Genomic DNA, 26976 nt, shown 5'->3' on the forward strand with positions numbered 1-26976 from the left:
GGGAAAATGGTGCCCGGGGACTTATACTCGCCATTTGACCGCAAAGATCAACTTTTTTTTTAGAGTATAGGTAGCCATTTTTTAGCAGTCGGGAAAATGGCGGGCGGCGACCTATACTTGCCATTCGACCTCAAAGGGTTTACTCTTTAAAATGAATGTAAAATTTAATGTCATTGAATAATTTTAAATTGTGTTATTTTAACTCAAACTTTGAAAATGAGAATAAACTGCACCATATTTCTGTCTTGTCCATGAAAATATTTTATTTTAACTCGAATGAAACCCCAAATAATGTTAGTATTTTACAAAGGACGGTCTAGAAATCTACAAAACAAAACAAATTTAGGCCAAAAATGTTAATAAATAAGTACGGTATTTTATGAAGATTTTCCTTAACACCTGCATTTACGTGGAAAAATGGTCGGCATTCCTAGAAGCAACACCACATGTAGGCCTGGCAAACCTCAAATAAAATTGTTTCACCCCCTTGAGGCACTCAAAGGGTTAAAATACCTACTTTGTATGGTCGCCATTTCATCGAAAAGTATAAAAAGTATAAAGTATTATCAGCCACTTGGCTTTCCTTTAAGTCCATACATTTGTGTCTCTATATAAATGTGTATTTAATTAATTAATTATCAGCTGTAATAGATTAATTGTCTTACCTTCAAGCTTTGCTTTCACAACATATATTGCATTTATCTTAGGATTGTCCCGGTAACCCTAAAAACAAATAATTTTGTTTTAGCTGAAACACTAAGAATCATTTATGAGTAGATATAATCTGACAACTTTATCACACTCCATGAATGCTTGATGAAAATATATTAATCAGCGGAAGTTGTTTCATTTATACACTTGCCCCAATTGCTTGGATAAGCATTGTAATACCAAGACACTTAAAAAAAAATATTTTTTGTAACAGGTTAGGCTACAGCGATTTAAGTCATACTCCCTAATAGGGCATTAAACAAGGATATTAATTTTTTTTTTTTAATCATGTCTCAATAATAGTGCAGGAGAGCTCTAAAGTCAAACTATGCAAAAACAGCATTAATAAGAGTGGTGTCTTGATTTTTAACACACAATCAATGTCTTCGGTCTGTAGTTTTTTTTAGGTCCGAAGACCTTTAGTTTTTTTTTTATATGACTATAATCATAAAAGATAAAACTATGTAAAATGATTACTCCTATATGTGTTTACAATTTTATGGGGTTTATCATGAAATAAAACCCCTTTGAGTGTTGGTAAAATATTTTTGAAAAAACTAATAGGCACATTTATTAAAAGTTGATAAAGTAAAACTTAAAAAAATAAAAAAATATACTGTTTATAAATTACTAAAGCCTTTAATCATATATTATGAAAGTTAATAGACTAATTGATGTAAAAAAACATAAACCATCAGAATTTTTAACGCTTGACTGATACTTCAAATAATGCCTATTTTACCCATAGAGTAATGGTGACTTAAGGTATGGTTACACCAGAGCGAACAGGAGCGGACCGAACGTTCAATGGTGTTTGCTGTGGTTTGCTAGCATTCGCGAACACCTGAGAATGGGAGTAGTCACACCAGAGTGTTTGAACACACACAAATCGTCTTGATTGAAACGTCATTCGCTTGTGCTCCGCCACCACAAGAACTGCACGGTGATGATAATCCCTGTTATCGTCACCGTGCAGTTCTTAAACAGACTAACTGTTTGATAAAATATTAATAAAAAAAACCGTTAATTTTTTATTTAACAGTTTATAATTAGCACTACTAGGATCACATAACACTGTCCTTGCTTTGTATTCTTCAATCAGCTTCAACACTTTGTCATCAGTCCACTCCATAGTTAAACAAAAATAGGAATAATAAATTGTAGTACAACTCAAAAAACCCCTTTGACCTAAACAACTTGTTGATATCAGTAATGTAGACACCGGCAAGGACTAGACTGGAGTCACTACGATGGGTCACACTGAAGCGAGGACCGAACTCGAGTGAACGCGAATTCCTTTGGTCATTCGCGCTGAAACCGACAATGGATGGAGCAAGCGCGAACACGAACATGCGACTACCGAGCACTGCCGATTGATGTTCGCTATCGCTGGAGTCCCCGGTCACACCGAAGTGAATTTCGCATTCGTTACAGCTCGTTCGCTCCTGTTCACTCTGGTGTAACCCTACCTTTAGATTAGCCTACACCTTTGGTATCTTCGGACTGTGAAACCGTTTTCGTATTTTACAAAAAATTTTATGTATATTATAACTATATAAATAAAACATACTAGGTGGCGTTCGCAGAGGCATCCACAAAATTGAGCGGAGTCATCAAGGGTTCATATTATATTGTTTTTGTCATACTGCAGTAAAAACAGTAGTTTTTAATGCATGCGTTGCGGGTCTAAAGTAGCTTTTTACTCTTTAGGGAGTAAACATCGTTTTTAGCCTCTATGGAGTAAAAATCTGCTGTTGTTAACACAGTTGTAAATTTCAATTGTAAACGATTGCATGTATCAAAAATATGTATCGATTCGTACTTCGTAATCATTTCAACCTACATTCTACAGTCTCTTCCCATAGCATTTTAGCATTGCAGATACATTAATCCATTCCCACACTCAACACTGCCCACCTTTACTACTTCCTTCACCACCCCTACGTCGTGGACCTGTTTTCCTCTCTTCCCATAGCATTTTAGGATTGCAGATACATTAATTAAAGACAGTTCCCACACTCTGCACTGCAAGCCTTACTACTTCCAACTTCCTTCACGATTTCCTACGTCATAGACCTATTTCCTTGAATTCTCATAGCATTTAAGTATTAGATACATTTATCTAACTGTCCAAACGGTTCCCCCACTCTGCACTGCCAGCCTTTACTACTTCCTCCACCACTTCCTACGTCGTGGGACCTGTTTCGTTCTCTTTTCATAGCATTTTAGGATTACAGATACATTAATCTAACTGCCACAGACGGTTCTCACACTATGCTCATACTTTACTAGTTCCTAAGCCACTTCCTACATCGTGGCTGTTTTCATCAATTTCCATGGCATTTAAGTATTTTAGATAAATTAATCTAATTGCCACAAACATTCCCCGCACTCTGCACTGCTAGCCTTACTACTTCTTTCACCATTTTCTATGTCGTGGGGATGCTTCCATCACTTCTCATAGCATTTCAGCATTGCAGATACATTAATCTAACTGCTAAAAACGGTTTACAGTTCCCACACTCCACACTGCTCACCTTACTACTTCCTTCACCTCTTCTTACGTCACGGACCTGTTTCCCTCTCTTCCCATAGAATTTTTAGATTGTAGATACCTTGATCTAATCATCATAAACGGTTCCCACACTCCGGACAGCACGCCTTTACTACTTCCTTCAACACTTCCTACGGACCTGTTCCCCCCTTCCAATAGCATTTTAGGATTGCAGATACATTAATCAAATCGTCATAAAAAGTTCCCATACTCCGGACTGCTCGCCTTTACTACTTCCTTCACCACTTCCTACGTCACGGACCTGTTTACCTCCCTTCCCTTAGCATTATTGGATTGCAAATATCTTAATCTATTGGTCATAATCAGATCCCACACTCCGAACAACTCGCCTTTACTACTTCCTTCACCACTTCCTACGTCACGGACCTGTTTCCCTCCCTTTCCATAGCATTTTAAGATTGCTGATAGCTTAATCTAATCGTCATAAACAGTTCCCACACACTAGACAGCTCGCCTTGACTTCTTCCTTCACCACTTCCTACATCGCGGACCTGTTTTCCTCCCTTCCCATAGCATTTTAGGATTGTAGATACCATAATCTAATCGTCATAAACAGTTTCCACACTCCGGACTGCTTGCCTTTACTACTTCCTTCACCACTTCCTACGTCACGGACCTTTTTCCCTCCCTTCCCATAGCATCATAGGATTGCAAATACCTTAATCTAATGGTCATCAACAGATCCCATACCCCGAACAGCTTGCCTTTACTACTTCCTTCACTACTTCCTACGTCGCGGACCTGTTTTCCTCCCTTCCCACAGCATTTTAGGATTGTAGATACCATAATCTAATCGTCATAAACAGTTCCCACACTCCGGACAGCTCGTCTTGACTACTTCCTTTACCACTTCCTACGTCGCGGACCTGTTTCCCTCCCTTCCGATAGCATTTTAGAATTGCAGATACCTTAATCTAATCGTCATAAACAGTTCCCACACTCCGGACAGCTCGTCTTGACTACTTCCTTCACCACTTCCTACGTCGCGGACCAGTTTTCCTCCATTCCCATAGAATTTTAGGAATGCAGATACCTAAATCTAATTGTCATAAACAGTTTCCACACTCCAGACTGCTCAACTTTACTACTTCCTTCACCACTAGTGTCGTCATTTGATTGTATTTATTATCCATACCGTTTCTGTTGTAATATCTGTGGAATAATGCCATCAGCTATTTTTTCATCTAATGCATTCAAAAGTCAACAGCTGATCATATGTCTTTGTTTATGTGTCAAATACTGCTTCCATAAGGATTACATTGAAACTTTGAGACCCAGTGGGGCGGATTCCTGAGACTTTTTTAACGCCATATAAATGTTGGCACTCACCGATATGGTCTTTATCACCATGTAAAATTTGAAAACGATTAATTCAGCCGTCTAGGAGGAGTTTGCGTATTACGAAATGCATAAGAGTCGACGTATAAGAGCTTCGCTCGCTCCGCTCAATAAACTAAGTAAAACTATTATCCTACTAATATTATAAATGAGAAAGTTTGGATGTATGGATGTATGGATGTATGGATGTATGTTTGTGACAAGTGAACGCGAAAAATACTGGTCGGATTGGGCTGAAATTTGGCATGATGATAGCTCACATTCCCGATTAACATATAGGCATATTCTTATTTCAAAAATCCTTTCGGGCTCCGCCCCAGTGGCTCTGGAGTTTCCCATGTTAACCTTATGAGAAATGAAATTATTGAATCTTAACAGCTGTTTCAATTAAACAAGTTGGTTCTGTTCTGTGATGTTCAAAAGCATTAAAGTTACAAAAATTACCAACAGGGTGCAGCACTATTATTTCTTTTACATTTATGACAACAGCTAATTTGCAACCAAAAGGTGAGTGAGCGTAGCGAACGAACTTCAACCTGGAGGCGAGTTAGCGTAGAGAACGAGCTAACCTGAAGGCAAGTGAGCGCAGCGAACGAGCTCCAACCTAAAGGTGAGTGAGCGTAGCGAACGAGCTCCAACCTAAAGGTGAGTGAGCGTAGCGAACAAACTTCAACCAGGACGTGATTGAGCCATGCGAACGAGATAATCTTGAAAATTAAGAAGTTAAACGGGGCAAAGCCCGCGGGTTACAGCTAGTAATTATATAATTTTACATTACATAAAAGTATTACATTACACATAATGTAATAGTTATATTATTGTAGTATTAAACACAGTATTACATTATATACAGTATTCATTTTTTTAGGGGGGCTTTGGTCTGTTGGACCAATCACACCCCAGGTGTCATCGATGTAGGGGATCCAATTACAGGATTGCAGACGAATCTGTAACCTCGCGTCTGGTGGTAGACTGAGTCGAGGTAGGAAGGTAGCAGGAGACACAAGTCCTGCACCCTAGCGGGGGGATCAGGAACTTTAAAATATTACATCATCGGACTCACAGACCGAAGACACCACTCTAGGGTTAAATTGATGTTACCGTGCATTAAACATCGTGAAACAGGTGTCGGGTTTCATGTTCACTTACCCCACTCCAACCCATGTAATTTTAACAAAAGATGTTGGTTATCCGAAATGACCTTGTCCTCCTTTATTTCGGATAACTGAGGTCTTTATATTTATTATTAATTCTAAAATATCAATTTTCCAAGCTTTTTTCTAAGGTCTTGGAGGCAGTTATGAAAGAACTGTGCTTGTAATATAAATTAGTTATCAGCTGTTTGACATTGTGAACATCTGTATATTAATAAGCAAGCATGTTTCTTTAAAACCTTTTCCCTCAGCTCCTATGCATCGCAGGGAAAATGTACGCATACTTTTGGAAAATATTTTACAGTGGATGTGCAGGAACCCATCATAAATTAAAATAGGCTCAAAAGTAAGCACCTAAAATGAATTTAAAATATATAAAAAATAACATGGATCATATGAGTTGCCATGCTGGTGACGAAATGACAACACAATATAAAAAGATACCTCACGCCGCAGCAAACCTCCAACCTAAAGGTGAGTGAGCGTAGGGAACGAACTTCAACCAGGACGTGATTGAGCCATGCGAACGAGATCATCTTGAAAATTAAGAAGTTAAACGGGACAAAGCCCGCGGGATTATAAATAGTCAAAGGCAAGACAACGTCTGCCGGGTTCAGCTAGTATATATATATATATATATATATGAATTTGAACGGATGGTGTTTTTGGCCTCTAGGGACCTCAAAACAAAAAAGTAAATCGGTCCCGGGTCCAGGTCTTACCATGAGTACTACGGTAATAGCTTATTCCCTATATAGGAAATTCTCTAAAAATTACATGTTTTATTCACAGTGTAGGGTGAAAATAGAAAAGTCTGTACAGTACAGTTGAAACACAATGTTTACAACTGTAAAAATAAACATTGTATTTTATTGTTGATGTTAGCCTCCGGATTACGTTGAATATAAAAATTGGTGTAAATACCTGCTTCTTGTAATCAAAATTGTTGCTGTTATGAAGCAACTAGTTTCGACTTATCACGAAGTCATCTTCGGGCCTCCAGGGGATGTCAAATCACTTCATCGTCAATACACAGAAGGTCATCAATACACACACGTTCATACACAAACATGGTCACGGTTACGAACACGAACACAGACACGAACATTGAAACGAAAAAAGTACGATTTAACGAGTAAAAGCTAAAAATGGTAACACCGGTGATGGTGATGCGTCACGACCGGATAGATGTAGAGTCTAGACTGCCGGTCAATGTGGTCGGTCGGCGCTGTGACGTCATTCCTTTGTTCTTGTTATCAGTCAGCTGTCCCCATTCATCCCCGACTCTCTCTCAAGTACCTTAATGGCCGTGTCGTAAATATAATTAGATTGGAAGGATAGTTTGTCATTTAAAATATTATGTTTGTCGAATTTCACAGCTCGGTATATTTCAAACTCTTCAAGTGTATTTTTGTTAAAATGGTCGTTAGATATATGCAGTACGGACATGTTGCTGTCAATACTAGTGTAGTTGTGATTATCAGAAACCAGGTGTTCGGCAATGGTTGATGTTTGAGCGGATGTTGTCTTCTTTGGGAGATGTTCTTTAAATCTTTTCTTGAAAGAGCGAGCTGTCTGGCCAATATAATACTTAGGGCAGTCGTCGCAACTGATCTTATAGACGCCCAAGGTTTGATTTTAGGTCATGTCCTGTTTGTAATAATGATCAAGGATCTGTCCTTTAACAGGCGCACGCTGCTCTTCGCTGACGACACAACATTACTGACCAGACATAGTAACCTGAACGACCTACCAACAGAGGCAGCATTTCTATTGAATGAAGCCAAAGAATTGTTTGTTCTAAACTGTCTCAAAATCAATGACAACAAGACACAGTCCATCACGTGCACCCTCAAACAGGGTATCGAAAACGAGGGGACAAACTGTTAAGGATCGACTCCAAACTAAACTCGAATCATCATGTTAAGAAGGATAGGCTAAGCCAAATACTTTATCTGATCAGAAGGCTAAAACATGAGATCACACGCCTCTACCTGCTCATCATGTAACTCGCATTATTCCACAGCCACATCAAGTCAACTATGGTTTGGTAGTATGGGGGCATAGCAATGCAACTCAGAGTGTGCTGCTGCTGCAGAAGAGGGCTCTAAGACTGATGACATCTTCCGGCCCTACCGGCCATTTTCGGAAAATTTTTGAAGAACTTGGCATATTATCAGTCAACAGCCAGTATATATTGAGATCACCTTAGTCTTTGAGAAACAATTTAACCATTCAACACGCTGTGCGCAGGCAAATGTAGTTCTAGACCCAAAGCAATTCAAATCCACTCTTTGATTTGCCAGAGCCTACTCAGCAGGCACTTGTACTCAATAAAAGAACTGTTTGACAAGCCACTCGCCTTTCCAAAAAAAGTCACATCTGTCAGTTCAGTTTACTTGTATACATTTAAATAATGTTTTTTGTATTGTAATCTATAGGTAATGACGCAATCTATCCAACTTTTGTTGTTCAAGGATGAAGAGATCAAGTATTTCAAGTAAGTAAGTATTGAAACGTTTGAAATCCTTATATAATACGTGAAAGCGATTTATACGAAACACTACTCCTCCGTTAATAATGGACAGATTTTTACAAACGTTGTGTCAAAATTAAGTATTTTTTATGTAGACCATATTTATTTTTTACCATATTCCTGTTGGCCTAATAAAAGTCCTCGGGCTTTGCCCCACAGGCCATCAAAATCCCAATGTATTTCTTATGAAGAAAATTTACTAACCCAGCTGTATGATAAATCTTACTTCAGTAGTAGTCCGGCAGAATTGACCCGAACCTGGTTTTGTCCTATTAAGTTTTTTTTATTGTTGCTATGTGATATCTAGGGTAAGTAGACCCTAAAACCACCGGGTACTTTTTTGGTACCCTTGGGCAACAGCCGCCATCTTGGAAAATGGCGGGAAACGTAAATTACAGTGTAAGCTTTTACTTAAACCAATGTAATAGAAAAACTATTTAAGATGGAACAATGCATGTTATTTTAAAATGTTTATGGTTAAATTCCCTACTCAGAAATACCATATATTAAATATATATAATTTGTTTTAAGGTCAGTATTACTTTTCAAAGTTTATAATTTATAAAAAAATAATGTCGTATTTATTTTTATTTGAATTTTGCGCCTTAAATACTCAAAATATGACTATAATATATATAATAAAGTTTGTAGAGCTTTAAATTTAGCATCGAATACATTTATGGAATGTTTTGTTGGATCATGGGTAACGCCAGAATAAAGCGTTAGAAAATAACTTTTTAATTGATTTTCAATGAAAAATAAGGATATTTTATATGTTCAATAAAATTGTAACATCTTTCCTGAGATCATCCGCCACTTCTCTCCTGGCTGTTTTTGGTATTAAAATGTTTGTAAAATTACCAAATTTAATTTGAAAATATTTGAAATATTAACTGTTTATATTTAAGGACTTTAAGGCCAATCTTTTCATCTTCACTCCAAAGAAACAATATTTTTTCAAAAAGAAAAGTTTAAATTTCGACCAACCCATTGAGTTATTATTATTAGATGTTGTATGTATTGCAATAAAAACACTCAGTAAACAATTGGCATCCATTTGACATGTAGATCACTGACATCGAACGAGTCGGAGGTGAATTACAAGACTTCAGCCAACAAAGATTTTAATGGTTGTATAATTTTCTTTGAAAAAAAGATTGTTACCTCGAGTACTGATTATGCGATGTTATGTTTTTTTATAATAAAATACTCGGCAAACTACTGGCTTTCATTTGAGGCATTGGTCATTCAAATCTATTGGGTTTGAGGGGATTTATAGAGCTTTAACCAAATAACGTTTTAGTTTTTCCAAAATTTGTCTTTAATTAAAGATATTATCTCAGGTTATAATTACGTTATATGAAATGTTATATACTATGAATACTCAGTGAGTTACTGGCTTTAATCCAAGCCATTGACTATTAAAATCGGCTGAGTTGAACATGAGTTGTGGACCCCAAACAATAAAAATTTGATTTTGTTTTTACAATTTATCTTTAGTTAATGATTGTGTCTCAAGTTATTTTTACTAGATATTGTATGTTGTGGTATGGGAATATTCAGTGATTTAATGCGGTTCTTTTAAGCTATTATTTATTGCATTCTGGCGTGTTTGGGGCGAGTTATAAGCTTAAACGTGGAATAAAAGTTGTTTTTTCTTAACTTTCTTCTATATTTAAAGACATATTTCTCAGCTGCTATGTGTACTATGTTATTCGTTCTGGTTTAAAAACACTAGGCCAACTTAGAACTTTCATTTGAGACAATTTTCATTTAAATATGTAGAGCTTAAGGTGAGTTGTAGACCTCTAACTAACATTAGGTTTTCAATTTTTAAAGACTGTCTTTTATTAAAGAACTATATCTCAAGATCTAAATGAGCTGTGTTATTCATTTTGGTGAAGAAAACCTCAGTAAGCTATGTGTAAACTCAGATATGAACCTAACCTGGATTATTCCTATCAAGTTTTTTTTTGTTGCGTTTGATATACACCAGTGAACAGAATTGAAAAATATGTAGTTGCGTGAGCTCAGGCTTACCTTGCACAGTATTTTGTCATTGTGGATATAATACCAGTTTAAATAGAAAAATACAAACTCAAGACGTCAGTGAAGACTACGACAATGTAGAATAATGAGTTAATACCCCCGCTGCAGCAAACTTGACGAATTATCAAATTTCCATTTGCCTGGATTGATTTTCAATTAATCTATTAAATTCACATTTATGTTTAAAGAGTACCTAGGTTTGCTGCTAAAGGGAAACTAATAAAGTATATTTTTTATTAAAATATTAATAGCTTAGTATAGAATAAATAAATCTGCCAAGTTTGATAAAAATATATAAAAAAACAAACCAACTAAAACGTTTTACCATATTCTCCATAAGAATAACATGGGATTTAAAATGATCTATTTTTTAAATTATATATATAAAAATTTGAGCGAAAGAGTGTTTTTGGCCTCTGGGGACATCAAAATGATGTAAATGGGTCCCGGGCCTACCATGAGACCTACAGTTTAGCTACTTCCCTATAGAGAAATCACTAATAGTCACTAAGGTTACTGAAACGTTATTTACAAGTTATTTCTACATGTAGGCTTATTATGTAAGGTAAAATTTTTACATGAATAAAATATTTATGTTACAATACAAAATAATAAAACTCAACTATGTTGAAATCGCTTTTTATTAATTTTGTTAGCTTATTGTATTTTTTCAATATAACGCAAATACTAACAAGCATAGCCACAAGTGCTACGGGAATTCAGTTAACTTCAAAATTGAGTGTTATTATTACATGCCATAATAATGATGTAAACAATGTGTCTTGCTAGTAACTTATATAAGCTCAGGTTTAAATTGGCAAAAATTATATTTTGTTCGCTTATAGGTAACACTAAAACAAGGTCGTATAACAAGTTTTTTTTTATTGGGCAAAAAATTCAATTCTTAAGATAAAAACCACATTTTCCACCGCCAGTTTGAAACAGCTTTGATATGGCTAATATCTGGTAAATTTATGAAACATTATAACGAGGTTTCATACCAAATTTCATGATATTCGAACTAAAAACGCATAGTTTGTAGCTTAATTACCATGTTTTAAATTAATCGATTTATTTATTAATATTCACAATTATTATCTCAAATTCTAGAAGTTGCCCAAAGGTACTTTGTAAGTACCCGCTATTTTCTGCATCTATATACTAAAATAAAATATCATCAGTAAAAAAACGTAATAGAACAAAAGAGGGTTCAAGGAAAATTCCCTGTTTGGTTGTCGGACTATTTCCAATTTACAAATCAACAAATTACAAGAAAAATTATTGATTTATTGATTGATGATCTATACCTAAATTTGTTTGAAACCCAATAATTAATATTTTCCATGAAAGCCAGTACGTTACCGACTGTTTTCTTATAAATACATAAAACATAACATAATCACTAAAGATATAGGTAGGGCTTTGATGAGACTTTTTTATGATTAAAATTACTCTTTTAGGGGGGGCCATAACTAGCTACATCCTATGATTTGAATTATAATTAGCTTAAATGAAAGCCATTGGTTTATTGAGCATTTTGATACCAAAAACAGTAGAAAAGAACTACAGAATATTCTTAGGAAGAATTATATAAATTATTTTCATTTATTAGATACCCCTCTTTGTCATAGAAAAAATAAATAAAAGTTATTTTTTACACATTGTTGTGACAATATCATTGATCCAACAAATATCCCTATAGGTGCATTGGATGCACAATTTTGAGATCTACAACTTTTGTAACATGTATCATGGCCTTTTTTCAGAGATTTTAGCACAAAGTTGAAAAAAGCAGGGATAGAACATATTTTTTATCTAAATGATTAACTTTAAAAAGAAATACTGGCTTTAAAACACACAATATATAGTTACAATATGATATTTTCCTGCATAGAATTTCACTGTGAGTATTTTAAAAGTGTTTGCACTGCTGTAGGTAGCATGGTATTTTCATAACATAGTTTTAAGTAAAAGCTTACACTGTAAATTACGTTTTCCACCATTTTCCAAGATGGCGGCTATTGCCCAAGGGTACCAAAAAAGTACCCGGTGGTTTTATGGTCTACATACCCTATATAACTCAAAACAACAATAAAAAAAACTTAATAGAACAAAACCAGGTTAGGGACAAAATCCTCATTTGGCTGCCGGACTATAGTGGAATTTGTCAAGTGTCAAGATATTTTGCGTCATGTGTACATGTTGTTAGATGAATATTAACAAACAACACTTGGTTTTAGCATAAAGCAAGTATTGGGTTGAATACAAATAAATATCAGAATTCAATCATATTTTATGCATTGGATAAGGTTGTAAAGAATCACCAAGCTCTTCGTTCCGACAACTAGTTCCGTAAGTTAGTTTAATGTTTAGTGTAATTATGTAAACCTTACAGCCTACATTGTGTGCTAATATCAAACAATCATTTGGAAACATTTCCAATTGTTCAGTTTATGTTTTTAACAGCTTGACTAACACCATATATCCATTATAAAATGGTCCAGTCCATTGCTTACTGATGTGTCTTGACCCCCAGACTAAAATGATACTGCTCACTTTATAGTTCTAGACCTTCTAAGAAACCACGTATAAGTTAATACACCTTCAAATACCGGTATGCTAGTAATTTAATTTTCACATTTCTTGTTAAGTTTATTTGAACTTCAATTAAAAAATAATATTTCTGTATAACTTAGGCTAAAATATGTTTTGGGGGTTAAAACTGAAATCTAAAATTATCTAGCGTACTTACTTTAATAAATTCAACTCTTATCTTTCCTCCTCTAATGTCTGATTCCTCTTCATTGTAGTAGAGCCTATCTCGATTGACACTGAAGGTAATGTATTCATCATGAGCCACTCCTCTTCCTACTCTATCGTAGATGTCCAAATCAGTCACTATTGTATGGTCGCCATTCAAAACTATATCAAAAACCTGTAAGTAAAAATATTGATGAAAATAATTGTGAGCAACTGACAGGTTTCTATCTTTGTTCTACAAGGAACTTATTTGAGCAGTGAAATAACATAAGTTAGTAATAACTTATTCATTTGCGGCAAAATTAACTTAAATGGTATTTTTGGATTCAGGAGACGTAAAAAACTAAAACATATAAGCTTAGGGGAGGCATATGCACAGGGCCTGCGACGTATGCAGCCCCACACTCGAGCCTTTTGAAGGGGCACAAAATTGGCCACTCTTAATTTTTAAAAATTTGAAAATTCATAGAAATTGATTTAAAAGTTGGGCAGCAAAGTTATTTTAAATAGGAACATTGCCTCAAAACTGCCAGTCCAATTTAAAAGTTAAAACCAAAGATCTACCCCCCCCCCCCCCAAGTGAGTTCTGAACAGGTATCCCAGACGTCCTCATTTCCCCGGACACTTCCTTTTTTTGGGTAAGTAAAAAACGTCCGGGGGATTTTTGGCAAAACCCTAAAATGTCAGGGATTTAGACTAAAAAAAATAAATAAATCAAATTATTCCTGAATAATGCATAGTAGGCCTAGTATTAGTAATTGGCTCTAATCATCAATTGCCCAGAATGAGACTGAAATTTGGAAACTAAACTTAAATAAAAATATTGTGTCACAGTAATGATATCTTATATTTCAAAGTTTTGTTTCCTTTTTGGATCAAATTTTGTGTTTAAAGCTTAAGACTGTTGGCAAAATTAACCCAGCTGTCTCTGTCTATGCTCACCACCACCCAGACCAGCGACTATCTAACTTCAGCTAGCTCCTCGTCTGCTTTCTGCTTACGTTTATACACTCCTACATGCTTACATTAGAATAATTTTCTTACTTCTTGCTTTATCATTCTTGAACGTTCCTACATCCAACTAATGCCGAAAAGAAATGTGTAATTTCAGTCAAGTTAAAAAAGGGATGTGGCGAAAAAAAGTTAACCTAAAGTTTTTAAAAACATCACCACAACTCCAACCATTAAGCATTTGCATTTATCCTCCGAAATTGACAGGTTTGTTCTTTAAACATGACTCTAAATTCAATAATTTTGCTCGTGTTGCTGAAGATCCTGCATTTCACACTGTAGTAAAAACATCACCAGAGTTTGGAGTCCATGGATTGTACCACTAAACTTCAAAAAGTGTTGTTTAAACACTCCTAGTCTTGCAAAGCATGTTTCTAATCCAATGATTTGGTGAGGGGGAGATCCAGTAATCCAGACATAAGTTTTAGAGGTAAAATCCTAAGTTGCCAATTTTTTTTTCAATAGCATTGTTAACATAAGCATGCCTGAATGAAAATTAAAAGCAAATATTTTAGTGATAGTAAAGAATTAACAAGCAAATCGAAAGTTCTAGTTTAAAATTTCTAAGAATTACAATACCAACAATATTCAGGTTCAATACAGGTTTTTAGGAATTGTGAGACAATATTCAGTTTTAAAAAATTCCAAAATGATGAAAGTTCTAGTACCTACCTATCTAAAATAGTCTAAAAACTTTTTTAAAAGCCCTTAAAACGCATTAAATAATTCTAATTATAAAAAAATAGGTGACCGGGGCCCCCTCCAAGGTAAGTTCCGGGAGTCACAAATTAACTGTCCTCTTTTTTTATGGAGGGACTTTGGGAACCCTAGTTCTGAAATACAGTAGCCTGATGCCCTTGACTAACGTCAGTAGAGCAGCCGTCTACATCTGCGTGGTGGGACGCGGGAAGGGTTGTGTTTGTGACATATTTCTGCCTCCCCTTACACCGGTGTTTTCTATTTTTAGCCAGTAACCACCGATATTTTTATTTCACCGACGTTTTTACTTCACCATGAGATATGCAATTTATTGGTCTGACGTACGGTGATTCCAGCTGCATTTGCTATTTATTCTGAGATTACTTGCAATATAAGTGTAAAAATCATTGAAAAGTGACTTCAAAGCTTTTTAACATCATAAATGGTTTAGGATACAAAAAAGAATATTATAACCTATCAAGTCAATCAATATTAAATCAAATTGAAAGACAAAAGATTTAATGTTCTAAAAGAGGCTCAAAAGTGCACAAAAACTGTGTTTTTAGACCTAAAGTTTCCAAATTTTCCCCGACTCCCTTTAGCTAGACCCCCCCAGGGGGGGCATGATATGTAGGCTAAGTTTTGCACACTTGCAATTTTTTTCTTAGGCTTTGCCCTGCCTACTTTCCAGAGCAAGTTATATAAAGAGCTAATTTTCTTAGCTCTTTGCCCTGCATAACTTATGTCAACTTATATTGAATAAGTAAATAACTTAAAGTAAATAATTATAGAGGTTAGGTTAGGCCAATTTTGTACTTTTTGATTACATGAATAGGCTAAAGGCCTCAGTCACTCTATTAATAACCTATAGCATAGGTCTAAGTTTATCTATATAAATAAAATTAGAGTTTTGTCTGTACATTGCTCAGAATTATATATTTTTAGGTTATTTTTACGTCTTATAGCCTACATTAAATAAGCAGAAACGAGTCTTATCCCAATTTCTGTCTGCCTGTCTGTCTTTCCCTCTGTCTGTAACACTCAAGATGGCATTTTACGCTATCTTCTCCTGGAAAACGAGAGTACCTATCAAGATCCAAGTAATTTTAATGTATTCACTGGATATGCGAGATTGTCTTTAGCCATTAAAATATGGCCTCACTACTTTGTAAATAATATTACGAACGTTCAAAAATTTAGTTTTGTGCGATTTATGTCAAGTTTTCGTCCAATTTTTATTGCATAATCATCTGTGAAATAACGAACAGCTGTTCGGATCAAGATTATTTTTCCTAGCTGTCACCTAGGAGGATTAAACATTAAGGAGAGGGCACGCGAATAGGAATACACGTGTTGCGGTGAAGACAGCTTTAGCAGAACACTAGAGGGGCACGCGGAGCCGTAGAGTGGCAAAAAGCCGCGGCTATAACATGGGAGAGATAGGGAAAAACGCGACGCGCGCTGTTTCGAATTAAAATTGCCGCTAAACTAAAACACCCGTGTTATTCACCGATGGCATTCTTAAAGTAAATTAAATTTCCTATCGAACGGTGTCAATCATTCCTATAAAAACGATTATTTATTATTTATTATTGAAGATCAAAGTTGAATGAATTGACCTGGACTTTGAACATATGATTACTATAATTACGTTTTTGAAAAAAATATGATGTATCTACACAAATTAACAATTTATTCATGTTCCTTAAGAATTTCTCGAAATAAAAAATATATATTTACCTATATTTAAAAGTGGTATTTATAAAAATAATTACAATAAAGTTTTTTTTTATTTTTCCAGTTTATAAAACAATCTTACTAATAATAGGTTAAAATGAAAATTTTAATTCGGGTGGTGAAATACATTTTAAATTAGCATTTTTCATAGTTTTCTCGATTTGTTAATATAATTTTTTACTAGTTTTAAGTCATTGATGTGCTAGACAGGTGATTTTAAATAACCAAAGTTAAGAAAAAATGCAAAGCCACTCTAACTTTTTTTACACCAACAGCCGTTACAATTAAATTACAATCATAAAAAGTAAAACAATTTCTTGGTAATCAAATTCTAGATTTTTTTAATATCATATTGAACTATATTTGATCTGTTTGCCCAAAGAAACTTCGAGTAAAAAGTGTAAATGTTCAACAATCATCGCGTCTTCTGACGCCAAAGTGCGTTTATCATTCTTTTAAAGGATTAAAACCTATTTTATTTCTCTTTAAGAAAATGTTCAAATACACATACAGTACTACTTATGATTTGAGTTTTAATTTATGAACAGTAAAATCCATTGGTGATATGGCGGGATTTGAACCCGGGACCCCATGAACCGGAGTCCCGCGCTCTGGTTAGAGTATTATAAATAATACACAATACAAGTATGGCAAAAAATAAAAACAAGGACAACGAATTCTAAAATACAAGTCGTCCTTGTGTAAATTACTCACCTTTGAACGTACTATTGGTTCATAAATATGACTTTCCTCTTAATAGGTTCCTAATATTACGGTTAGAATTTAACTTTTTAATTTTCGTAGCATGATGAAGTCTAATTTTTAAATAGTCAATTGATATTTCTGTTACCAAATCTTCCAGTAACGCATACAACGCAGTATGAGAGGGGGGCGGGAGAGTAGCGCTGCCTCCCCCCTCCTCAGTACGCTGACTTCAACGAAACTACAGCGTGTCCTCTCCTTAATGTTTAATCCTCCTAGGCTGTCACTGATATGTTTACAAATGTTGTTTACACATACCGCAACCTTTTTCAATCACGTTTTGAATGCAAATCCCAACCAAGTGAGATTAAAAACATTTTTCTTACATAACTGATTTAATTAATCGAAAGTGCAATAATATAGTGTAATTTAGTGTAACCGTAAATGAAATTAAATAACTAGGCATCATCCAGTTCAGGAACCAGAGATTCTGGGTGAGGTTCATAATGTCCAAATTTCACAAACTCCAACGTCTAAAATATTAAATAAACAGTGTGTTTCATAACCTCCAAACTTCATAAACTCCAAAACTATAACTTTCAAATAAGCACAGTTTCACAATGTCCAAATTTCACAAACTCCAACTTTTAAATATCAAATAAACAGAGCGGTTCATAACCTCCAAGTTTCACAAGCTCCAACGGTACAGTCTCTGCCATAAGTCAATCGAATTGGCGGGATACCGAGGCGGACGGGCCGAATGAACCTCTCTGTTTTACACAAACATACATTCACTCATCCTGCTCTGCTACACTTATTTGTTAACATACAAATTTCAAATTGATATATTATTTTTCTGGAAAAACCAGTGCTCATTACTATGTAGCTAGTTTTTACCTTAACATAATTTTTATAATTTATTTAGGCAAATTAAAACAGATGATTGTTTTTAACACCATAAAAAAACATGAAAAATGTAGTAAGCGAGGAACTTTTTTATTTTTTGGTCAGGAAAAAAATTCCTGCGGCAAAGTTTTAGATCAAAGTATGAATTTTATTTTTTATTTTAAGCTTTTTTTGATACGGAGCCTGCTTGTATCATGTTTAAGCGATTAAAAATAGGCATAAAATCGCTTGGCGCGGCATTGGCGCTAGGAGTTTGGCCAGCTCAGCATCAGTTTACGGGATATAGAAACTGAGTTTCTAGCATTTAATTATCATTATATTACATCAAATATGTCATTACATTACGAAGAATGGTAACTTAATTTACAGGCGTATGTTTGTGCATTTTAATGCTTACCGGTAGTCTATAGTTAACAAAATTCTTTGATATAAATGCTTCCCCGATTGTAATTTCGGAAATTGTCTTCGTGAAATATGAAAAGGCATATAAAGATGTGGAGATAATTTAAGTTCTTGGTAAAACCCACTGAATTAGCGACCTGGCCCAGTTATTATTTCTACTTTTATTCTCCTTTCGTTAAGGTAAACTAAATTAGTGTAAATGCATCCCTTTGACTAAACTTTACCCTAGATTTGGTTCTGGTCAAAATAATATAAACAAAAATAGAAACTACTCTTATTCTAAGTTTATGTGGTGGAATTCCTGCTAAAAGTGCGATTGACTTTACATTCTATCGAAATAGGCCTATTTAAAACGTTCAGCGGGTTCATAGTTGAGACCACATTACAATACCTATTTATTTGCTTCTTCATCCTCTTTAGCCATTTAGTTGTTAGATAGTATTACATGTTATATTCAATGGATATATTATGATTTCATTTTAAAACATTTAACGAGTTTATATTCATCTATATTTGAAAAAGCTAATCAACGGCTCACGTCTAACATTTTTGCCACTGCAGTGCATGGTTAGGGTTTGATTACCCATTTGTCGAAACCAATCACGAAATTACGTTTCTCCAGCATTGACAAGCATATAAAGAAAAGGAAACTACCTCAAAATATTACTGTTATAGGTTTTCCCTGTACTTTATTCATACTATGCATGCTAGTCTATATGATTTTAACCCCTTTTCCTTTGAGAAACAGAATGTACCTAGTTAAAACCTTCTCCAAACAAAATTAATAAATCCCGCTCACTGGAACTTGTCATAGTAATTGCTTTAGTGAAAAAATATATTGTCTCTACGAACTTTTTTAGTTTAATTCTCAGGTTAGTTCCAGAGTAGCCGTTGAGGTCATTCCACTTTAAACAAAATATTGATTAAACACTAAAGTAAGCGTCAAATGTTTACAGAAACGTTTAGAATATATCATCTCATTATAATGTTTTTGAAATAAAAACAAAGCAGGAGTTTTCCATTTAATATTGAACCCATAATTAATTAGTGAAATTAGTGATTTGTGTTAAAATTTTATTTGGCGTTTTCTGGTATCTTGGTTTTGTTGTTAAAGTTACTGATGGTAAAAGGCCTAATTGAGTTCGCAGTTTACATGCCGATTTTGCCAATACTAAACGGCCCAATCCACTGTCACCTTTCGTATGTTGTATAATACCGATAATACATGTAATACATGGGATGGAATACATGGGATGGATTGGGCCGTTGAGTATTTTTATTACAATAGGGGTAACCGTCATGAAGTGAAATGTTAATGTAGTACAGAGTTTAGTAAAAAATCTATGCGTGTTAACAGTAACAGTTTTGGTGAAAACGACTCTTTGACATATAAAAAACTAACAGTAAACCGTATAACAGTATATCGATCCTTATTTAGTCCACGCAAAAACTACTCGGATTAAGGATCACCCTACTAAAACAAAGGTTCTACTTACAATTTTATCATTTGTAATCGTTAGTGGTTATTGAAGAATATATTTCCCTCGGAAAAACATAATATGTTACACCGAGTAGTAACTATGTTACATATACTTTTTATACATCGAGTTAAAAGTCGTCCAAAACCCGAAAGGTAAATCACAGAATAAATATAAATTCACAGTAGGCCTATAAATAACTTGACGTAATGTTTAGTGTTACGTAACCATTAAAAATGTTAGCAGATCATCCACTATAGTTCGGCCGCTTAGAAAACGACCTGCGCGCTAATGCTAAACCAATGCTGGAGGAGGTCGTTTTCTAAGCGGCAGACCTAGTACATGTATACATATGTCATTTCTTGTGTAATTTAAAACAGATTCTAAGCAATGCGTTCACCTACGATGAAACTTAGTAGCATTTAATTATTGCAATGGTTCTACGCATCATCGACTGTTTTTACTTATCCTAAAATCGACGCACGGTTCGAGTAAATACGGAGTGAGGAACTGCTACCAGTGCTACCCGGCCTCGAACGCCGGAAGTGGCGCGGAGAAGGGACGGTCGGTAGTGATATCATTGACTAAGCTATGATTTATCTATGGTGATATCACTGAATCTAAATATCAAGTAGCATTATCCCTCCGTACATCGTTATATATAAACATCGAAAAATAAACAATTCGATTTTAAGGAGTTTATTAACAATCTGTTTTCAATTAGCCAATTTGATATCTTGTCTAAATCTTTTCTTATTTTTAGTTTCAGCTACCTTTTATTGAAAGCTGAGCACACAAGAGCTGTGTCATCAGCATAGGCAAATATTTTTGAACATAAATCAAGCTCCAGCAAGTCGTTTATATATATCAAAAAATAATGGGGCCCAAAACCACTCTTTCAGGGTTGTCAAATTGCAAATCAAGCACTTCACTCAAAACATTATAATCAATCACGAGAAAATTTACAAAATGAATTTAATTTATTGTACCGTAAACACCCTTGTTTGTATAATTGTTCTTGCAGTTGTATTGAAGTAGTAGAATATGTTAAATATCTAGGATTGTTTGTTGATCATCATTTAAAGTGGGAGCAGCATGTAAAACAACTTTCAATTAAATTAAGGAAAATAAATTATGCTTTATATCACTTAAGAGACAACATTAGGAGTGAGCATTTAAAAAATGTATACATCTCCTGGTTTGAAAGTGTGATGAGATATGGAATAGTACATTATGGGGGTACTTATCCTACCATATTACAACCTGTCATCACGAACCAAAGACATGCACTGAGGGCTGTTTTTGGATTTAAAAAATATGATAGAGTAAGTTATCTTTTTGAACATGAAGAGCTTTTAACCTTCAATCAATTGCACGTATACTGTTTGATTATGTTTGTTTTTTAATATCCGTACATGTTTAAAATGAAACCTGTCAATAGAATATCTCGATCAGCACAATATTACTTGTTAGCAGAAAGCTTTTTTAAAAAGGAAACTAGTAGGCATCAGTTTTGTTGTCTTGGTCCAAAATTTTTTAATGCGTTTGTAAAAATGTTCGGTAATGAAGTTTATAATGATAAAAGGTGATAATGATAAAGTCAAAAGCTTTGTTGTTTTCTATCAATCATAATATAGCATAACTAATCTGTAACTTATTTTTAGCTTTGTTTTAGATAAATAACTATTTATATTTGCATGTAGAATTTATTGTCTTTCTAAAAACCGTGTTCTTATTAAATTATTCTAATTTGTCTAAGTGTTATTTATATGATTAAAACTGTTGCAATAGGAAATGTTACTCTCTGTTCTGTTAAAGTGACAAAGAAGGAAAAATGAGCTTTTTTCTGCCAGAAACAAGAAAATGAAATGTATTAATAAAAATATGTTTTTCATCCCGAGCGTGCTTTGCATGTCATAAGGGATTATGTATTTAATAAAAAAATTGCATTAATTAAAATTGTTTGAATTGAATTGAATATATACATATATAAAAATTTTAACGAATGGTGTTTTTGGCCTCTGGGGACATCAAAATGAAAGAGTAAATCCATCCCGGGTCTAGGTCTTACCATGCCACCTACGGTAATAGCTTATTTCCCTATAAGGAAATTCGCTAAAAATGACACCAAAAATGATTGAAGCAAAAATTTTCAGTGGTAAGTTCAAAGGAGAAATAGTCATAATCCAAAGAATAATGATGATTTCATCCGAATTACCCTCTGAATTTAAGAAACTAAAATTTCCTTTTTGTCTTGCTTTCGCAATAACCATTTTAAGACACCAGGGCAATCCCTGACTGTCGTCGGTTTAAATTTAGAAAATGCATGCTTTCACACGGACAGCTGTACCTATAACAATTTTAACGAATTGTGTTTTTGGCCTCTGGGGACATCAAAATCAAAAAGTAAATCGGTCCCGGGCCTAGGTCTTACCATGCCACCTACGGTAATAGCTACTGTACTTTCTTATAGGGAAATTTGCTAAATAGAATCTAAAAACTATAAAAGGTACCTATCTAATAACTTGTTGAATTATTTACATTGAACACTATTTTTAAATAGAATATGCAATAATCGTTACAACAACAACAACTTCATACCTTAATATTTTTTTATACGACAGTCAAAGACTCCACTGTTTGTGATTACGCATTTTTATTGGTAAATAAAAGGTATACAATGCTTAGCTCTCCACTGAAAAGGCAAATCAAAATATAAATTATCACCTTGTCAAAACTTTAACATTATTGAACTAGCCACATTAAGTTGCAAAGAGAAACGAGACTGCTGTCGAGTAAAAATGTGTAAATACTCGAGTATGAGCTTTTATTGAAACGTGACCAGTATACCTACAATATGATGTATAAGTTAAATCCTACTTATAAAAATGTATTTCTGCGTTTATGTATGTTAGTTTCTACCTTTTTATGTAGTTTAAACTCATCCTTTTAGTGGGTAGAATGAATAAAGTACAAGGTTTTCGGCACTTTTCTAACAAAGGGCTATTTTTGCACATAACAAAAAACCACTGATGTAATCATTATGAAATTTTAACAGCTATTAGAAAATATACTTATAAAACATATTTATATGTTTTAAAATTTTTCATCGGTAAAAAATCTCTTACGATATTTGTAATGTAATAATTGGCTTTTTAATTGAGAGACGGAACAGTTAAGAAACTCAGCTGAAAGCTTGAATTAAAGGTATTAAAAATGTAAAAATGTAAATTTGATTTACACATTGTGTGCTAACACATATTTGAGTCACACAGCTGAGTGTTCTTCAATCATAAAATGCACGTATAATCAGTAGTTAAGCGCTGGCGAACGGTGCCTGCTATCTGACTGTGGCAACCACTGTAGAGACTTCTGGCTCAGACTGTACCGTTGGAGGTTATGAAATTTGGACATTATGAACCGCACTGTTTATTTGGTATCTTAACGTTGGAGTTTGTGAAATTTGGACATTGTGAAACAGTGAGTATTTGAATGTTATAGATTTGGAGCTTATGAAAATTGGAGGTTATGAACCGCTCTGTTTATTTAATATTTTAAGCGTTGGAGTTTGTGAAATTTGGAGTTTATGAAACGCTCCCGAGATTCTTTGTGTAGGCTATAAATTGTTCTTGAGTTTTTATAACCAGAAAGAAGACCTTGAATCAGTGTTATATACGGCTGGGAAACTTAAATTTAATAATGATCATCGCCAATAGCTTAGAAACATGGTTTCTACTCATTGACGGCACTTCAATGGCGGTTGTGTAAAGTGTAAAGTAAAAAATCACAACTGCAGTGGGTGATTGTAACAGAGGTTTACGGATGATGCTAAACTCGCTTTTCTAATGTGTTATTTTCTGTTCCTACCATTGACTATATACATATATAGTGAATAGTACCTACTCACCGTGTGATGCAATCGCTGGACCATACAGCCAAAAGGCCCATAGCCCATCTCTTGGGTACGTACGCCTACCCAATTATTCATTTAAACAACCTTTTCGACGACGATCCTTGATACCGGTACTTTTCCCTAGAATACAAGGCCTACCTACTTAAGAAATAAAATTACAAACGTCCAAAAACCCAACGTTGTGTGATTTTTGTCCCATTTCCTTCCAATGTTAATAGATAGCTTATACCAATCATTTTTAGAGAATACGTAATCTATTAAATAGGTAACAAAAAGTTTTTTGTTCAAACTAACAACCGATAAGTTTACATTAAAAGTTGTTTACAAATAAAGCAATTAATGGGAAATAGGTAACTTTGATTGCCGTTTTAAAACGTTTTACGAGAAAATCCAAAACCAAGAGATCAATAACCTCGGGACTTGATTAACTCATATAAATGGTCGGCTGTACTATAGTTCTCAACTGTGAACGTTGGTTTTTGGTACTGTTGGTAGCAGCAAGAATCATTTTTAAGTAGGTACCAACACATCACTGTAATTTACAAATTAGTTATCGTTGGTGTTGCACCATATTTATTATTACAGGCGTATTCAATTTAATTGTTGTCTTAACTGTACAATTTTTGCTTTTTCTTTCTTGTTTCCAAAATGTTTGTTTATGCTAAGAAAATGATAACGCATTTTAGTAAAACATTTATTCAGCAAACCATCATGAATTGGGGCTCAATTAAGTTATGCACTGATTTACAACTATTAGCTACATTTCATTCCCTGGTTAGATTATACCTTTTACAAATGAATTTCATCAATACTGTAGGCCTATACACAAAATCTTAGACAAAAAAAGTACACAGAGGATACGCGTCCGGTAGTGACGTCACCGGGTTGTGGGGTCCCGGAACGCCATTACCACAACGATACGATGTTCAGCCAGCGTTGTTCGTGGTGTAGTGGATAGAGTGCTCGGCTGATATCCAAGAGGTCCCTGGTTCAAAACCCATCGGTTTCTTTAACTTTTTGCCACAGATTTTGCTTTGAATGTAATTTCTTCTTAACTGTAGGCCTACCTTTTTGTTAGAATTTTTGGCATTTATAATTTTATGTCATTAAGAGAATTGAACCTTCATTTGATTTTTTTCAATATCAGCAAGTTTGGTTGGTTAGGTTAGGTTATGACAGTAACTGCCGGACGCCTAATCCACGTCCTGTTACCGGACGCATACATCCTCTGCGAAAAAAGTAAGTAGGCCTACCTACCTAAGTTAAATGTTTTAACAAAAGTTTTGCTTATTTTAACAGCGTTTTATGTTAACTAACGTCTATCATCATTAATTAACACCACAGGCCATGTGAGTAGGCTTAAGTTATATTTACTTTACTAAAAATCATAGGCCTACCTAACTTCGTTTAATTTAAAGTAGTAAAATGTAGGAACAGAATGCTTTTGGAATTTGATATAAACTCCAATAGGCTAAGTTACATTTAAAATGTGAATCATAAAAAAAAAAAATGCCGGCACCACCCATAGCCACTGGGCGACAAAATCTCAGTTAACATGTCATTTTAACTTATGCCCTGGAAAGAAGGCCTAACTTAAACTTACTGATTGTTTTTGTTCAATTAATTTAAGTTACTTCTAAAGATGGAGTTGGATATTTAAGTTTCACACTTGCGGGTAGACTAAGTTATGCTTAGCCTATTGTGGGTTGTCCTATTTTAATGTAGGCTAATGAATGATAGCCTACCAGTAAATTCAACTTAACTTAAAGTTTTTTTTAATAGGCCTATTGTAGGTAATAAGTAATTTAACACTAAACCATTGGTTAAGGCATTAGCCAATTTTGTATTAGGCCTAACTTACTAACCTTCATATTAGGTGAATTGAAATAAACCTCAGAGAATTTTAGAACCATGACATAATCTCCATCTTTATGAATTGGAATGTCATATCCAAAAGTACTATGATGGTACCTTTCAGTCTGGTATAAAATTTGGTCTTGAGATGGTACTCTTCCAATTAGAAGCTGTTTCCCATAGTCTGAAGCAGTTCCTACTTTACCAAAAAGAGGGTCTCTTTCATATTTTATTCCTAAACTGTCTGTAAATGCCTCTCCACCGGCATTAATTGCATAGATCACCTCTCCAAAACTAACAACATCACTCACTGTTGCTAAAACTATGGTAATGAAGAATACTAAATAATTAAGCACAAACTTAAGCATATTGATAATTTTAATGGGTGGAATTTTTCTTTGCAGCTACTTAACTGGTTGCTTAATTTATTCGGTAACGGAGAAGCACCCAAATAAATTTGACCAGGACATTATTCCAAGCATTTTTGACAAACAATGCTTAGGCCTAACCATCACAATGTTAGCAAAACTGTATGGTTTAAATTAAAATGTTGAGCAAAATCAGTTTTACAAGCAAATTAATGCTAGATGGCTTATGATAATGCAGATTTTCCTTTATCTACAGTACACAAACCGGCATAACACAAATTAAACATAACAATCACGTCATTGCATCTACTACAGCACACGCACAGTAGTGATGGGAACAACTGATTGAAAACAACCGATTCAATCGATTGTTGGAAAAAAACCGACTAGTCGGTTGTTCTCCCGGATATGATTGAAACTAGTCACTTCATACTCCCGGTCCCACGGCGACTGGAACCAGTCAACCAATCGTTGGAATAACTGGAAACAGTCAAACGTCGATGATTGAAACTAGTCGTAAGAACCACACTGACTGTTTTTGAGACTGACTGGTGAATGAATAAAAGCAGTTGTAGATAAACTATCGTACTGTACACTAATTGTGAACAGTGTTTAGGTACAATTAAGATAGTGTAATGAGTATTTTTTATGTCTATTAAAATTTTTAATTTCCAATTCACTGTTTTTTAAGTATTGTACTCGTGATTAGATGTAAATGACCTATACAGTTTAAAACCATAACCAAGTGATCAGGAATATTTGTTTTACTGAGCTTAGGTTGAG

The 26976-nt window shown here is 34.4% G+C and overlaps 1 protein-coding gene across 2 annotated transcripts in view; it reads right to left on the reverse strand.

Moving 5' to 3' along the window:
- Window positions 1-26513, reverse strand: part of LOC128982932 (malectin) — a 31899-nt gene extending 5386 nt beyond the window's left edge. The window contains exons 1-3 of one of the 2 annotated variants that reach the window (XM_054402012.1): window positions 25837-26513; window positions 13116-13298; window positions 666-723 (exon numbers count right to left, since the gene is read on the reverse strand). In XM_054402012.1, the coding sequence (XP_054257987.1) occupies window positions 666-723; window positions 13116-13298; window positions 25837-26193 (598 nt within the window). In that variant the 5' untranslated portion in view covers window positions 26194-26513. The remainder of the gene's footprint in view (window positions 1-665; window positions 724-13115; window positions 13299-25836) is intronic. The other variant, XM_054402011.1, reaches the window with a different exon arrangement.
- Between the last annotated feature and the right edge of the window lie 463 nt (window positions 26514-26976).

The sequence above is a fragment of the Macrosteles quadrilineatus genome, unplaced genomic scaffold (assembly GCF_028750875.1).
Source record: "Macrosteles quadrilineatus isolate MER2022 unplaced genomic scaffold, UCM_ALF_1.0 Scaffold_1__1_contigs__length_201487025, whole genome shotgun sequence".
Lineage (NCBI taxonomy): Eukaryota > Metazoa > Arthropoda > Insecta > Hemiptera > Cicadellidae > Macrosteles > Macrosteles quadrilineatus.